The sequence below is a fragment of the Poecilia mexicana genome, unplaced genomic scaffold, assembly GCF_051168715.1.
Source record: "Poecilia mexicana isolate PSO_F unplaced genomic scaffold, ASM5116871v1 scaffold_2, whole genome shotgun sequence".
Lineage (NCBI taxonomy): Eukaryota > Metazoa > Chordata > Actinopteri > Cyprinodontiformes > Poeciliidae > Poecilia > Poecilia mexicana.
Genome location: NW_028263371.1, coordinates 40,120,124 through 40,135,031, shown reverse-complemented (window position 1 = coordinate 40,135,031; position 14,908 = coordinate 40,120,124). Strand labels below are relative to the sequence as shown.

At 41.4% G+C, this 14,908-nt stretch overlaps 1 protein-coding gene across 1 annotated transcript in view; it reads left to right on the top strand.

Annotated features, from left to right (window-relative positions):
* The window catches only part of LOC106919846 (anosmin-1), a 59,892-nt gene extending 51,195 nt beyond the window's left edge, over positions 1 to 8,697 (top strand). The window contains exons 9-14 of the mRNA XM_014990481.2: positions 70 to 216; positions 3,311 to 3,399; positions 5,182 to 5,353; positions 5,617 to 5,837; positions 6,500 to 6,641; positions 7,417 to 8,697. Of these exons, the coding sequence (XP_014845967.2) occupies positions 70 to 216; positions 3,311 to 3,399; positions 5,182 to 5,353; positions 5,617 to 5,837; positions 6,500 to 6,641; positions 7,417 to 7,475 (830 nt within the window). The 3' untranslated portion in view covers positions 7,476 to 8,697. The remainder of the gene's footprint in view (positions 1 to 69; positions 217 to 3,310; positions 3,400 to 5,181; positions 5,354 to 5,616; positions 5,838 to 6,499; positions 6,642 to 7,416) is intronic.
* The last annotated feature ends 6,211 nt before the right edge of the window (positions 8,698 to 14,908 follow it).

Sequence of the window (14,908 nt, the reverse complement as noted above, 5' to 3'; positions counted from 1 at the left end):
AGAGTGCCATAACACAGTCACTGTTGTATCTTAGCTACCGGAGCAAACACTTCTCTCTTCTGTTCCCAGCAAAATCGACCCACAAGCCCAAGAAGGAGGAGATATCCCCTCTGGGCTCGACGTTGGCCAAACGCCCCTCTGGGCCTCTGGAAGTGGGCACACCCTTCTACCAGGATGGTCAGCTCCAGGTCCGAGTCTACTGGAAGAAACGGGGAGGTAAGCGCTCTGTTTTTCAGCTTTGCTCCCACCAAATTAGCACCCCGTCATGCCCATCAATCACTATGACTCATGTGCACCGCATTAAGATGTTATGACTGATCCTCGCTCGCTTAAACAATTGCGCTTATAAGTGCGGTGCGTCAGTGATGTAAGTAAAGCAACGTGTCTTGCTGTGGGCCTTTGTAATTCGAGCGCTCGGCAGAATAGTTAAAATCTTCACACGGACAGTTAGCAAGGAGCCACCGTTTAGCAAAGAACAATAAACACAGAACCCGAGCTCAGCTGTGTTTAATAGATTCTCACATTAGACTCGTTTCGTTTTACAAAAAAAGCTGATGTCATAGGGAGGAGACGCGATGGCGGGTTCCAGCGCCACGAGGGGTTAAAGCATGCCTCTCCCAGCGGAATCCGTTCTCTTAAAAATCTTCAGCTAATACCGGAGTGAAAGTATGGAAACCCTGAAAGCCATGGTCTAAGGGTAACCTGTCAAGTCCCATTCGCTGCTCTATGTCATATTGCAAATATATGTCATCGCCCGGGCCAAACTCCACATCCTTGAGTCAAGAATGCGAGCCCTGGCTGTAGGAGAGGCCTGGTGAGACACCAACTGCTGAATCAGAGCGAGGAGAGCAGGGGAGCAGGGCTGGCGCAGAGCTGTTAGCGAGGTTGGCCTGGACTCACTGAGCTGAGTGATGCTGACAAGGATCAAGCGTGGCTGGGGAATCACTGCGTTGCAGAGCAGAGTTAATCCAGGACCTGTTTCTTGTATTGTGGTCCCGGTTTGCGGTGAGCGTCCGCCGCTGCCGCTCATCAGTCTGAAGGATGACCTTGCTCTCAGCTAATGTAAACACACAAGACACACAGATGGCCCGGAGAGTCTCTGGACATCTGGTTTGTGTGACGGACAGAGGGGACAGGTTAACTGAACCGTGATTAAACTCTCACTCATTGTGTTTGTGATCCAAAGCAGCCTGGCCTCTGGATTGTTTCCAGCGGACTAAAGGGAACGATATTGCACTCTCAGCTTTGATAAAGTATCTGCTGTCCTCTCAGCGCGCAGACAATACGCAGCAGTTCTGCGCAGCGGTACTTCTGAAGCTCGCCCCTCGTCGTGATTTATCAAACGCCGCCGAGTTTCTGTTCACTACCTGATTTCCACGCCCCATTTCTTGTTTTACCTGGCCCTTCCCCTCTCCGTCGGACCCGGCTAAGCCTATCTTGTTTATTTTTTCCCCAATTTTCCCGGTTCGTTGTAATTCCTCTCTTCTGCTTCCAAAGAGCTCAGGGGCTCCAAGTGCCAGACCCGTGTCTAAGCCTTCAAAGGACCCCTTTTTATCTCCCCCACTGCAACGCAGGCCCCTGCTGAGGGGCGAACGAAGCACAACTCAATTATTAATCGTGGAAGTATATTGAAAGGAAAACCCGAGCGGCACAGCTGAAGGAATTATAACCCTTGTAAACCAAGACGAGGGTGATGGTAAAATAAACACTGCTGAGAAGTTTATGTGGAGGTTCTTGTGTTGTCATATAAACCGTCGACGTGATCAACTTGACTTGATGCTCTGAAGACGCAAGAATGTCCAGTCTGAGATCTGTTAGCGAGGAAAAAGAAAGGTTCACCAAAGCAGGAAGTTTATGTTGATGATATCACATAAGTATGAACAGAGAAGGCCTTCTCCCCCTCCCTAAAGCCATTCGTTAATATGGACCCACAAATGAGAACAGGAGATATAAGATTTTCCGATAAAGTGTATTATATCCTAAAAAGATACCCATCTGTGAATCATTTAAATATGTCAGAGTGGCATCACAGTGATGCTTTGTTGTGGAACTGCACTAGTAAATATGTCCAGATTTATTTCACTACAGGACACCTGTTTGTTGTTTTCTCTGTAGTTCCCTTCATTTATTGATAAAGTCATTGTTTTGTTTTTTTTTTGTTTGTTTTTTTTATGCATGCGTATGATTTGAATTTAGGTATTTGGAAGTAGAGCTCCTTCTTCACCATTCCCTTCTCTTCGTGAAATGCACCAGCGTCACAGCTTGATGCCTCTGCATCAACGAGAGTTTGGACCGTTTTCCTTAGCGCTGAAAGAACTAACCTTGAGTCATGTTTGTGGTCACTTCACCCAGGAAGCGTATTCTTTGGTTTATCTGTCCATAAAACATTTCTCCAGGATGTAGCAGGCTTCTAAAACTAAACTCTCCATGTCTCTCAGTCCATGGCGATATTAAACTGGCCTGGGTGTGGACAGTAATGCTGGTGTCCAAGAAGTGATTACTTCACAAATCCAGTTGGATAAATTACTGGAGTCAATCATGTGGCTATTATTAACTTTACATTTCAGTTTGCTTGGAGAAAGTAACTAAAGTGTGGAATCTATTGTCTTTTAAAGTGTGCTATGCATGTGCAGAGATTGGTGTTTATAATGATTACTGACATGTTCATGTTCATGTTTTGTTAGGGAAAATAAGGCAGAGAGAAGATGGTTGTAATGATATAGCGGGAAAAAAGTGATATTACTGTCTGTTAAAAAAAGAAAATGAGAAAAACAATTGTGTTAGCCGGTTGATTTTACTGTATGTTATACTGTGCGATTTCAAAAAATATATATATAAATCTCGGACAAGTTTGGACTATACCACCGTGTTTGGTAAAATGCATCATACATTTTTTATTCATTTAAAACTGAGATTTTAGTTTGCATTTTGGTTCGATTGTGTCATTCCTTCATTTCGATGTGCAGTCCTGCAGAGACATGTGCTACCTGCATTTTATGAGTTTTTTAAACCTTTTAATTGTCAAGAGACAAAAAAAAGGGAAAAAAAGCTAACAGCATTTTAGTGGTTAAAAAGTTGATTCATTATTCATTTTTATGGCTTATTAGGTTGACACCAGTAATCGTTGTTTACTTCTGAAGTCATTTTTCTTTTGTTTGTTTAATAGCGGTATCTGATTGCTTTGCAGCTTGTTAAATGCCGGACCCAGCCTGGTGATGCAGCACTGTTTCATTGCGAAGGCTTGAGGTTCTGCATGCTGAGGAGGTTTTTAACATTCCACTCTCCGCCCCTCGTTCTTCATCTGTTGCAGACCCCACGGTGAGTCGCTACCACGTCCAGTGGATGCCCGAGTACTGCAGCCACAATGAGACCCGAGGCCCAGAGAAATCCGTCACACAGGTCAGTCCAGCTGAAGTCGCCCCCGTAAAGCTGCGACCTGAACAGCAGCTGAAGCCGATGCTTCGGGTGCCTGACCTTTTGTCTCGACGCTGAGAAAGGACCGCTCCGTCAGGGAAAAGAGACCCCCCGAGTGAACCATGAGACCTGTTATGTTTTGTTTGCACTGCCTGTTGTTTTCAGTCCTATGAGTCAGTAATTACGGTCAGGCATGTGGTTTGTTAGCCAATAAAACACTTAAGCTTGAGCATTGTTTCCAGGAATAGTGGGGTTATACTCCTCCAAAGGCCTCGGCCACGCTACTGCATGTGTCTCCGTCTTGAGTTGTGTACGCGTAGAAAAGGTGGGAACTCGGCAATGGGCGTCTCTCAACCTAATCGAGGTTGTCAGAGCCTTTCAATCAACACATTCTTTGGGAAGCAGCTCTCCGGTTGCTTGGGAATATGTATTTTCCATATATCACCGAGGAGGAGTCCAGACTTGGGCTTTTATGTGAGCGCAGCGCCTCATTCACTTTTAATCAAAGCTGTTTCATATCAGAGAGAATATACACCCTCTCCTAAGGGACCGTCTATTAATGTAGGCAGACTTTATTACTGCGAGGTCTGAATCCACAAGTCAGCAAGATTTCTTTGTTCCCTTAGAGAAATTGGAAAAGTGTTAGATTGTCTTTTTTTTTTTTTCTTTTTTTTGTCAAGATCAATAGATGATTAAATCTTGAAATAGGTTTACAGTGAAAAGCTGTTGCTCTGAATTCATTGACCCACATTTACGGGCCGTGAGCAGGCTGTGGATTCTGCATCTTATTTTAGTCCTCATGTTCTTGTGGTTGTGCCTTATTTACCCGTGCATCTCAATAAATTGATCTTTGCTTTGATTATGGCTTTTACAGCTAAATGACTCAAAAATTCAGTTTCTCAGAAAATTTGAATGTTACAAAAACAGAATAAAAAAAATTATTTTCAAAATAGAAATGTTACACTGCGGCCCCTGGACTTTCTCCCACTGATGTGGGTACATTCTCAAGAAAAATAAAATTTAACCAGACGATCGATGTAAATAATCTTATGCACTAATGCACACTAGAACTGAACATTTGACTTGATTACTTGCACATTTGGCATAACTGATAGAACTTGGATTACAAAATTGCTGAAAGGGGGGAAAAAAATGCGCCGAATTCACAAAACTTGATTAGCCGGAAGTCATGATCTTGTTTAGCAGCTCCACTGAAAATACAGTGATGTAATAGACGAGAAAACATCATCAGGAAGAGAGGAAAATGAACAGACTGAAAAATATAACCTAGAAAGAGTTTAAAGATATCAGGATGGAATAAATAAAAAAAATTGCATGGCCAGACACTCAGAGTACACTAAAAATGTGCTTTGGATTTTGCATCATCCCTTAAGCTTCCTTATCTTAGAAAATCATCCGGCTCATCACTGCAAATGCTGTACAGTAACACCTGAAATCAGTTTGTGTGTAACTGAATACATAATACATGATATTTAAGTTTCACTTTTTGAATGTTTGATGATGGTGAATTCATTTCAGGTGCAAAAGCTCTGATTTTGCGTTTTACGTTGTAAAATGTTAGGCCAACCTCTTCCGTGGATGTGTTTGAGGTACGATCGGAATCTGGGATGTGTTTCAGAGGCCTAAGCAGGAACTTGATCTCCTCTAGTGCTGTGTGTTAAATCACCTCTGAAGACTTGTCACCCGGGACTGAACCGGGTGACAAGTCAGAGTCATCAGGGCTGAAAAATCTGTTCCTGTACTCAGGAAAACTACATCAACCTTCCGGGTCTGCTGTTCTCCTGCAAGTACAAAGTCACTGTTCATTTGCTGAAGTCCAAGAGACGCTCCAAGGACGAGAGCACCACCTTCTTCACCCCGTCCTGCGCTACCATCCGGAGCAAGACCCACAAACACATCCCCTGCCCGGGGGAGGGAGGTGAGGATTCAGCTGCCTGACACATGAAGGGCATTTTAAAATCAATCCACATTAGCAGAGACACAGTAATTAGATACCTTTGTGTCTTGTGGCATCAGCAGGATGACAGAGAAAATCTATACCGGGTTGAAAGAACAAGTCAACATGTTTAGCATTTTTTTGGCAAATGTGGATTTAAAGGAGGGGGGGGGGGGGGGAATAGAGTCTGGAATAAATGCGAGCTTTTACATTTCCATTTATTGCTGTCACTTTTCTCTTTCCAGCTTCAGTCCTTCCAAAGGTTCTGGCTAAGCCAGAAAATCTGACAGCCTCCTTCTCCATGAATGACGGAAACATAACGGGCAGCTTCCTGTGGCGCGTGTCCAGGGTGGCTCCTCACCAACGGATCACAGGCTTCCAGGTCACCTGGGCGGAGATCAACACTGAGAGTCGGCAAAACAGTCTGCCCAACAGCATCATATCCCAGTCCCAGATCCTGCCTCCAGTACGTTTTAGTCCTAGTGGAACCAGACCGACAGTTTTCTCTTCACTGCATCAGCTTATTTTTGTTGCTTCTCATATGTCGTCAGAATGTGTAGAATGTGTACTACTAGTGTTGCCGTACACGTTCAGAAAATTTTTGCTGTGTTTGGAAAAGACGTCCTGTCCTCTGATTTTTATTTTTTTTTTAGTTTAGAGCATCTGTCAGAGGTGACAGTGGTTTTCAGATAAGGTTCTGAGGACTCTTTGAGTGAATCCTGTGATAAGGCGTTGCCGTGCAGTGAGGCACATGGATAGATCAGAGGTAGCACTGCTGCTGGTTTTCCTCTCAAAACTCTTCATCTGCCTTCATGTCGTCCTCTTTTTATCCTCTGGTGGAGTTCTTAAACAGCCACTCTTTGAGATAATCTTCTTCATCAACAACACATTCTGCCTATCTGCACCCTGCCTCCCGAGCATAGCTATAAATAAAACCACCTACTACGCACTTTGTCACACTGGCAGCAGCCTTATGAAAACAAAGGCTTTGTTTTTTTTGTGTGTGTGTGTCTGGCTTCTGCAAAGACAACTAATAAATCTCTGTTTTACAGCTTAACTTAAAGTACTGTCAACTTCGTAGGGAATGGTTGTTTTATCTCGGCTGATAGTCTCTCCTTGGCTTTGTAGGATCACAATCTGCTTGTCGTATCCAATTTGCGGCCGACTACATACTACAGACTGGAGGTGCAGGTCATAACAACTGGAGGCGAGGGACCCGCCACTGTCAAGACCTTCCAGACGCCAAATATACAACCACTGGCACAACACCGTGAGTTACTGTTAGCCATGCTAATAATATATAAAAATTAATTCAGAAAATGTATGTTCTGTTTAATTTGACACTACCTTTCTGTCTACCAACGTGTTTTTTTACTATTAGTTTCCTTAGATGGCTAATTGATAATGTGTATATTTTGTTTTTTGATTACTTTATAGTAAAGTTATAGATGAAAACAGACTCCTCTTTACATTTCTGTACTGTATGGCTTTGCTCTCAGCAAAAATATGTCAAGGTTGGCAAAAACAGCATTTTTAATACAATAGATGATAGATTTACAGATTCATTGATGCAATGTTTCTGTAAAAGGTTGGACGTGCTGATTGCATTTTTTTTTTAGCTATTTTTTTAGATCTAGCCTGACCATGCTGGGACCCTTATGTTGGTATCCTGTTTTCACAATTAAGTTTTTTCTATGCACACTAACTGCTGCTAACATTTTTGCTAGCATCCTTACTTATGAAACAGAAACCATGTTGCTGAGTCTGTCAGTCCTGGCATCCTTAGCACCACCTCCCAGCCATCCATTTTCTGCAGTGAGGATCTCAATTATCTTTTGAAAAGGATTTCAAGTACCGTTATTTATACATTTTTTTTAATTATTAGCGTAATAGATGTAAACATTTAATGTTTACAGTGTTAAAAAAAAAAAGTGGGCTCCTAATCTACACCTAATAGCAACACCGTCGTATTAAGACCGTATACCAGAAATAACTATGATTTCAAATAGTAGCTGACGTGTAGCTGAATATTTGTGCTCTCAAAGGACCCAGACTCCGGCAGCACCACTCTCATCACCAGAAGCCATCATTGGAGAAACACTGAGTTTGCGCACCGAGGCAAACCCAACCCGACTGAGCGAATCGACTGTGACTCTGTTCCCGTCAGCCAGGGAAGGAATGCGTGGAGCCTCACAGAAACTCAGTTCGCCGGACCATGAAGTGGACCACCCCACCTCCGCACTCTCTCAGCTCATGAAAAATGGGTCTATCTTCTTCAGGCTCCACAATGCATCAGCTCCTTTTTAACCCCGACAACCCTCTCTCTCTCTTTTTCACTTAGATGTCACCGGATGGGTTTGTGTGTGTGTACAGTGAAAGTTAAACTTCAAGGTTTCATATTCTGTGCTGCTTAGAGCACAGTCCTACCCCACCCCAAATCCCCCACCCCCACTTATCCCTGCTCATCCCAGACTTAAAAGCAAGTGATGAAATTTCTGGTCAAAAAAAGATCCAATAACTCAGAAATTAGTTTTTGATCCCACTGTCGTCGTGCACAACAAAAAAGACCTTTGATTGGATTTGATAAACATGTGGTTGAAAGCAACCTACTGGATGGTACGGCGATGCCAGAGCATTTGCTTATTCTTGAAGAAAAAAAGTAGAACTTAATCTATTTATTTTGTGCTTAACCAACAAAGAGGCGCTTAGACATGCAGCCAGTACTGATGGATAATGTAACTAAAGTCCTTATTGTCTAACCCGGAATATTTCATGTAGTATGTTGCATGTAGTCCATTTGATTTTTGAACTGTAAATGAATTACTTGCTTCAAATTGAAAGCTCGTAATGGTTTTTTTTTTTTTTTTTTGCATGACAACTGTAAGCATCCCGTTGGCATGAAATAACGTCTCTGTGTTACCTCTTTTCAGTATGTTAGCAATATTTCATTAACAGATTAACAAATAATTATATTGGAAGTAATATGTCACGTTTATTAATGAAATTATAACGTGTGGAGATGAATTGTACATGTTCTTGGCTGTAGAAATATTTGTCTTGGAGCAGTCAGTGAATGTTTATATTTATTTATGTGTGTGTATTACAATGTTTGCTTTTTTTTGTTGTGTGTGAATGTGTTTGGATTTTATGTGTTGTAGTCTCTGATTTTTAAAATTGCTAAAAAAAAAAATATCGACAAAAAAAAAAAAATCTTGTAAAGACATTTTGTAAAAAAGGAATTGTAAATACAGTCTTATGTTACATGTTATTTTTCCATGCTAGAACCTGTACAAACTGCTAAGTAATAAAATAACTCCTAACCTGTTCCCGGCCGCTGCTTGCTTTATCCCGTTTCGATAGCTGTGCGCTCTCGCTTTTGCTAAAAACTCTCGTTTGTTTGGAAGCTACAGTTGCTTATCTTGGCTGTGACGTCCATCGTGTCAGGCTCCGCAGCACATTCACAGATCGGACCAGGGAGCCCAAGACACACGCTCTGCACGTCCAAATAAACAGGTCATCTAGCGGATTTACCGCCACCGAGGCCGGCCGTTTGTCAACATAATGCCCAGCCCGTACAAGCGATTGTGTGTTTGAAAACTGATAAATACCGTCCTTCTCTTTGCAGCTTGTCTCCGTCATAAAATGAGATGTGGAAAAAATTGTTCCCACAACACTACATCCAGGAGTGTCAGTAGCAGAGTAAGGGGGCCAAGTGTGAGTGAATTTATGCAAAGGTTTTAATGTGGTTGTGATGTATCAATTTGGGACCGAAATGCAGTCCATGTCAAACACTTTCAAACAGTACTGCCATGTTACTGTAGAGACAAGGATTTGTTAAAAGGATTTCTCTGGCAGGAGAGGAAACGTGTCCAGTTACTGAGTCAAAGACGTCAAATAAAAATTTGCTTTTTAAATATGTAGACATTTATTCTGGCGATCTTGGGGGAAAAATTTCTAGGTGCTTTCAGATTGAAGAACGATCCTTGGAGTGGAAGATTTCATTTATAACATGCTTGTATCGGATGCTTTTGTAATCTTTTGATATTGTCCTGCCCAGTTTAGGTTGTATATCTATGATCCCTGCTGACTTACTTTCCTTGCAGATTTTCCCATTTTGTTATTTTTTTTTTTCCTCACCATTGCAATAGACCAGCTGGCTGAGACCTATGGGTGGTAATTAGGCTAAATTACACCACACAAAAATATCTCACTCACTCAAACTCCCCCCCACTTTTATGTTTCACACTACAGCTTCAAACGTCTTTGTGTTTTATTGGAAATATTTAATGGAGTAACACAAAGTAGAGCATAATTGAGAAGTGGAAGGCAAAAAAAAAAAAAATGCTTCATGCATTTGTACTGACCCTTAAATTACTGTGGTAGCCCTGCACAAAGCCAAGTTTACCCAATTACCTTCCAAAGTTAATAATGGAGTTATGTTGTGTGCAGCTCGGCCTCATAAATCCAGCTATTCTGTGAAAGTCTCTGAAGTTAGAACGCAACAATGAACAAACAGCATCACAAAGGACAAAGGAACTCGGCAGACAGGTCAGGCAGAAAGCTGTTCAAAGGTTTAAACCCGAGCTAGGTTATAAAGCCAATTTTCAGGCTTGGAAAAATATCACTATACTTTTTAATCCATTGTCTGGAAACAAACTGATTTTGTCACAACTGTAAAACCACCGAGACACGCTTCTCTGAATCAGGCTCATTATCAAGATCCACAGCTCCGGTGGACGAATCTGTCGAGAGGACAAGTTTTTAATTGTGAACATGAAAAATAACAAGTCCGGCCCTTGACGTTGTCAACAGTGAGTACCCGGCATCCCAGTGATGAAACAAGGTAATGTCAACATCATGAAATAAAAACATGAACAATAAGCTTGCTACTGTCATAGTTCCCTTCTGTGGAATATATTTCTTCTAAGCATCAGGGTGAGTTCACGCATTTTTAGCTGCCTGGGCGGTGCAGAGATGTAGAGGGAACACGTATCGACGGGAGTCTCGCATTAACGCCTGAAAACGTTAAAGTGGAGGTACTGTGTACTGTCCGGTGCTCAGCAGCCCACTTAGTGTAACTTCTTAGTAAATTTTTCCTTCCACTTCACAACTATCTGAATCCCAGTGAAATACGTCAACATTGTTAGACCGCTGTCAGATTTCCAAATATTAAAAAGTTTAAACCATCATCTTTGCAAGGCCAACCCTTTCTGCTTTTATCCAAAAAAAAAAGAAAAAGAAAATGTGGTGATCCTGAGTTCTTCTGGGGATTAAGACACAGCTGAAGAGATAAACAATGACTAGTTCTTGATACCCAACAAAGGCACCATACCCTTCTTGGCAGAATGCAATGCAAAGCAAAAGGGCCAAGTCAAGAGGCCAAGGGGGGGGAAACTGGAGCTGGGCCTTGGATTCTGGAGAAACACATCAGGCAGTTTGCAGAAAAAAACAAGACAATGATCTAAAACATACAGCCAAAGCAGCTAAAGAATGATTAATAGAGAGTGATATCAACATTTTGGAGACAGTGAGTCCAGACCTGAATCCTGTGGAGAGAGCTCAAGATAAGAGTAACAGCAAGGATGCCAAATCTTACTTCACAGATAATTAGTTATTAATACATGTTATGACTGTTTGCAATTATACGAACCGCTTGATTGCTGTGATTGCAAATAAAAACATGATTTCAGTGGAAGCATTAATCACATGACAATTCACTCGTAATCAAAGCTTGGGCGTGTGTATGAATATTTCTGATTTTTTACTGTAAACGATGCCTTCATTACAATAATTTTTTTGCTTCCAGAAGCCACAGTGAGGAGCATGAGTTCTCCACTGCTGAAGTTTCTCCACTTTTTATTTACGACAGCGGGTTATTTGTCCTCAGCCGTTGAACACACCACGTAAAGTGTTTTAGAAGAATCAAAACCACTTTATTCTGCTATGATGAAAATCTCACATTTTTACATAGTCTAAAATCGACTGCTCGCAGGACAGCGCTGCGCTACGTTCCCGAAACTCAACAAATCTGCACGTGCGAAGAACATTAACACCAAAAAAAAAACGTCAACACTCGGCTCCTCGTCACGCGCTTCCTTACGAATCGACTGCGGTGCTGGCAAACTGTGTGGACATATGCTTTCCTTTTTAGGTGCATGTTTTCAAAAGGATGACACCGCCCAGATGTTCAGCTTTCCAATCTCACCGATGCTGACAAATTGCTCTGAGCCCCTCGTGTTCACACATTCAGCCTCTCCAGTCAGCCTGCGCTTCAGTCGCTCAATTCTCACGGATGTTGTTTGTGTACAGTCCCATTATGTTGGGAGAGATTAGTTGCTCGGTCTGTGCACGCTAATCCCTTTCCCTTTTCATGAAGCCGGGCAAATGTTTAGCAAAGGCTCCTTTCTATTTGTGTCAGCCGGCCCAGCCCTTTTCCTTTTTCAGGCTGTCCCCCGGTCTCTTTCTCTGTACACACAGAGAATAGCATGGCCCTCAAGTGTGAAAACCTCAAAACAAAGAGGACCTCCAGCTTTTTGAGGCATGCTGCAAGACGTCCAAGACCCAGTGGGCAGGAAAGAAAGGCAGAGAAAATGCAACAACTAAATAATGGGGCCTGTTGTCAGTACAAAAGCTTTGTCTCTGATGATACAAGGCCTGTTTGGGCTTATATGTTTTGCATGACATTACATCCCTATTGTCCAAGTCAGAGAGGGGATATTGCTTTCAAATTCAAATACATATTCCAGAAAACACTGTCCACTTAGCCCTTTGTATTATCTGAGTCAGTATATATTTACCCGCCTTCCTGCTCCCATTAGAGTTGGGTTAATTATGACAGCAAATCATCTGAGTGGGGCGTAAACAAAGGATAACATGTCCTCTGATCTATAAAAGCTCATATCAAGATTTTTTTTTTTTCTTTTTGAAAAACAAGACAAATAAAAACGGATGGAAGAAAATTGAAAACAGAGATTATCCTACGAGCATTCTAGGAACATTTTAAAGAAGCATGCATCATGGGTCAACTCAACACCTGTCACATCTTTGACGTACGCTTACTGTTTCTGATGCACCCCCTTGCTGTCTACTCTGTGTATTAACGGAGTAAAGTTTAATGTCGCTGTCTGTAAGTTTTGCTTTGATGTCACGATCTGACATTATTATTTTGTACTTTCGCTTTTGTGTTCAACTGGTTTCGAGGTTAACGCCCTGCAAATTTTGCTACTTGGTCAAATGATTATTAGTTCTTCGTATTCAGTCCCTCGATTCAGCAAGTGGGGTCTCCATCGGAGCAGACAAGAGTCTCTGCATAGCAGAGCCTGAGATTTAAAGTATGACATATTAAACCCCTCTTTAAATTCCTTCAAGAATGAAACTAACAAATTGCAGGTCACTTGTACGGAAAGTTTCACTGCAGTGCAAAAAGCAAGTGTAGAGTACAAGTCAGAAAGGACTTGTAACAATTACAAATCACATTTTCAAACAAAATCAGCCAGTCACCAAATAGAACCCAAAAATCATCAATAGAGGATTATATTCTGCAGTAAGAAATCATAATCCATGCGCCAGAGATTTAATTTAATGTTCTTTTTTTTTTCTTTTCATTCAATGCATTAAAACAAAAGACTGCCTTTCCAGTATATAAATGCATCAACCAACACTCAATGTTAATAATGCACTTTTATCAGTTAAATAAAAAAAAATCTGATAAAAGCTTTGATAAGTAAAAGGGCCTTTAATCATACATCAGTACATCTACATCTGTCAAAGAAGCTGCAGCATGTCCTTTATCTGCTGCAAGTCTTTGCAAAAAGACAATTCGAATCGTCATATTCGACCTCATCAATCTAAATATTGGAATTAAGCAAGCATATTCACAGCAAACAAACAAAAAAAAAAAAAAAATATATATATATATATATATATATATATATATAACCATAATATTTTCCAAAGAAGCTTAACGATGGGATTTTTTTTCCCTTTAATATTTATTAACCAAGACTTCTTTAATGTTCGTGGTTCACAGTATTTGACAAAGCGGCCGAAACGTCACTTCTTTAAGACGTGGCTGGAATTCTGTTTCTGATAATGAACTGACTTTTGAAACAATGAGGAAAGAAAAAAAAAAAAGATGTGCTTTACTCTCCTCTTTCGACATGACACCAGTCGTAACCTGGATGATTTGAAAAGTCCAAATTTCACCCTCGTGCACGCTGCGGGTCAGTGAGATCACTGAGCGGCAGAGGGCATTCGCTCCAGAAATCATTACCACATGGCCTCCTTCGGTGCTGCTCCTCCAGTACGATGAGATGAAATATATCGTTTGCGAGATCGATGAAAAATAACCAGAGTGTCTCTCCCCTCCAGCCCCTCCCTCCCTCTATTAGGAGGAGCACCGCTGCTTTAATGCTGTGGTATGGTGAGAAATCTGACCTTGCCCCGGGCAGTGGCATGTTTTTGGTTAAGCTCTGGTGTGCGGGACCGGGCCGAGGACACATGAAAGGATCTCTGTGTCAGTCCTCAGAGATGTTCAGTGGAAGTCTAATAAAGACCAGAGCACGCAGACAGACCCGAGAACATGCATACCACACATTATACAAGCACAAGAGCTACAATGCTGTTGACAAGCGCAGCATTCTTTTCCTGCTCTTTAAAAGGCCGACAAAGTGTAAAAGCTCGACGGCTGTGTCGGCGATGTGATTAAAAAAGGCATCATTACCGGGACGGCGCCATAAAACTGCTGTCGCCTCCAAAGAAACAAAAGTATAAAATAAAAGAAAAATAATGCACTTGTGTTTTTTCTTCCTTTTATCGTAGCAAACAAGTTCATTTCTCTCCACGGGGAGTGTGACTTTTGTGACTTTGGTGCACACAGTGACTGGTGCTGAGCGGCTACGCTGTTTTTCAAATAAACAAACCTTCCAGTTTATGAAGCACCGATGTGCAATTAAACGGAGCTCCGTCCAATAACTCTCCAATAAGAATCCGTAGCAATTTTGTTGTAGTGGAGATATATTTGACTATTGTACAGAGACATGTAAAAAAACAAAAAAAAAGTGAAGAACCGAGCAATATTTGACAAAACAGATCAGTATATCAAATTAAAAATCCCGGCAGGACCAAAAACTAAATGCTGGGACAAATAAAGCAACGTGATGAAATCCATTTTATTATTTCGGTTTGGATTCGAAAACAAAATCTTAACTTTATAAAACCTCAGTTTCCAGGTATCGTGCAAAAACTAGCGACAGTGATGCTGCCATCCTGGTTTTACATGATTTGACTTCTGCTTTAGAAAACCAGCAGATTTCAGTTTAGGTTTGGATAGAAATGGCTGAAACTCCATGAAAACCATAGTCTGTCAAGTATTTGTGTGTATTAACAAATAAAGCATTAAGTCACGGTGTGTTACCCAGGGCTCTGTTCTTAGGCCGGTTCAGTTTCCAATTTATAGCAACAATAAAACTTTCATTAACTGTAAATTCCATCTTTGTGCTGATAATTCAGTCTCACATTCTGCATATTTCATTTTTT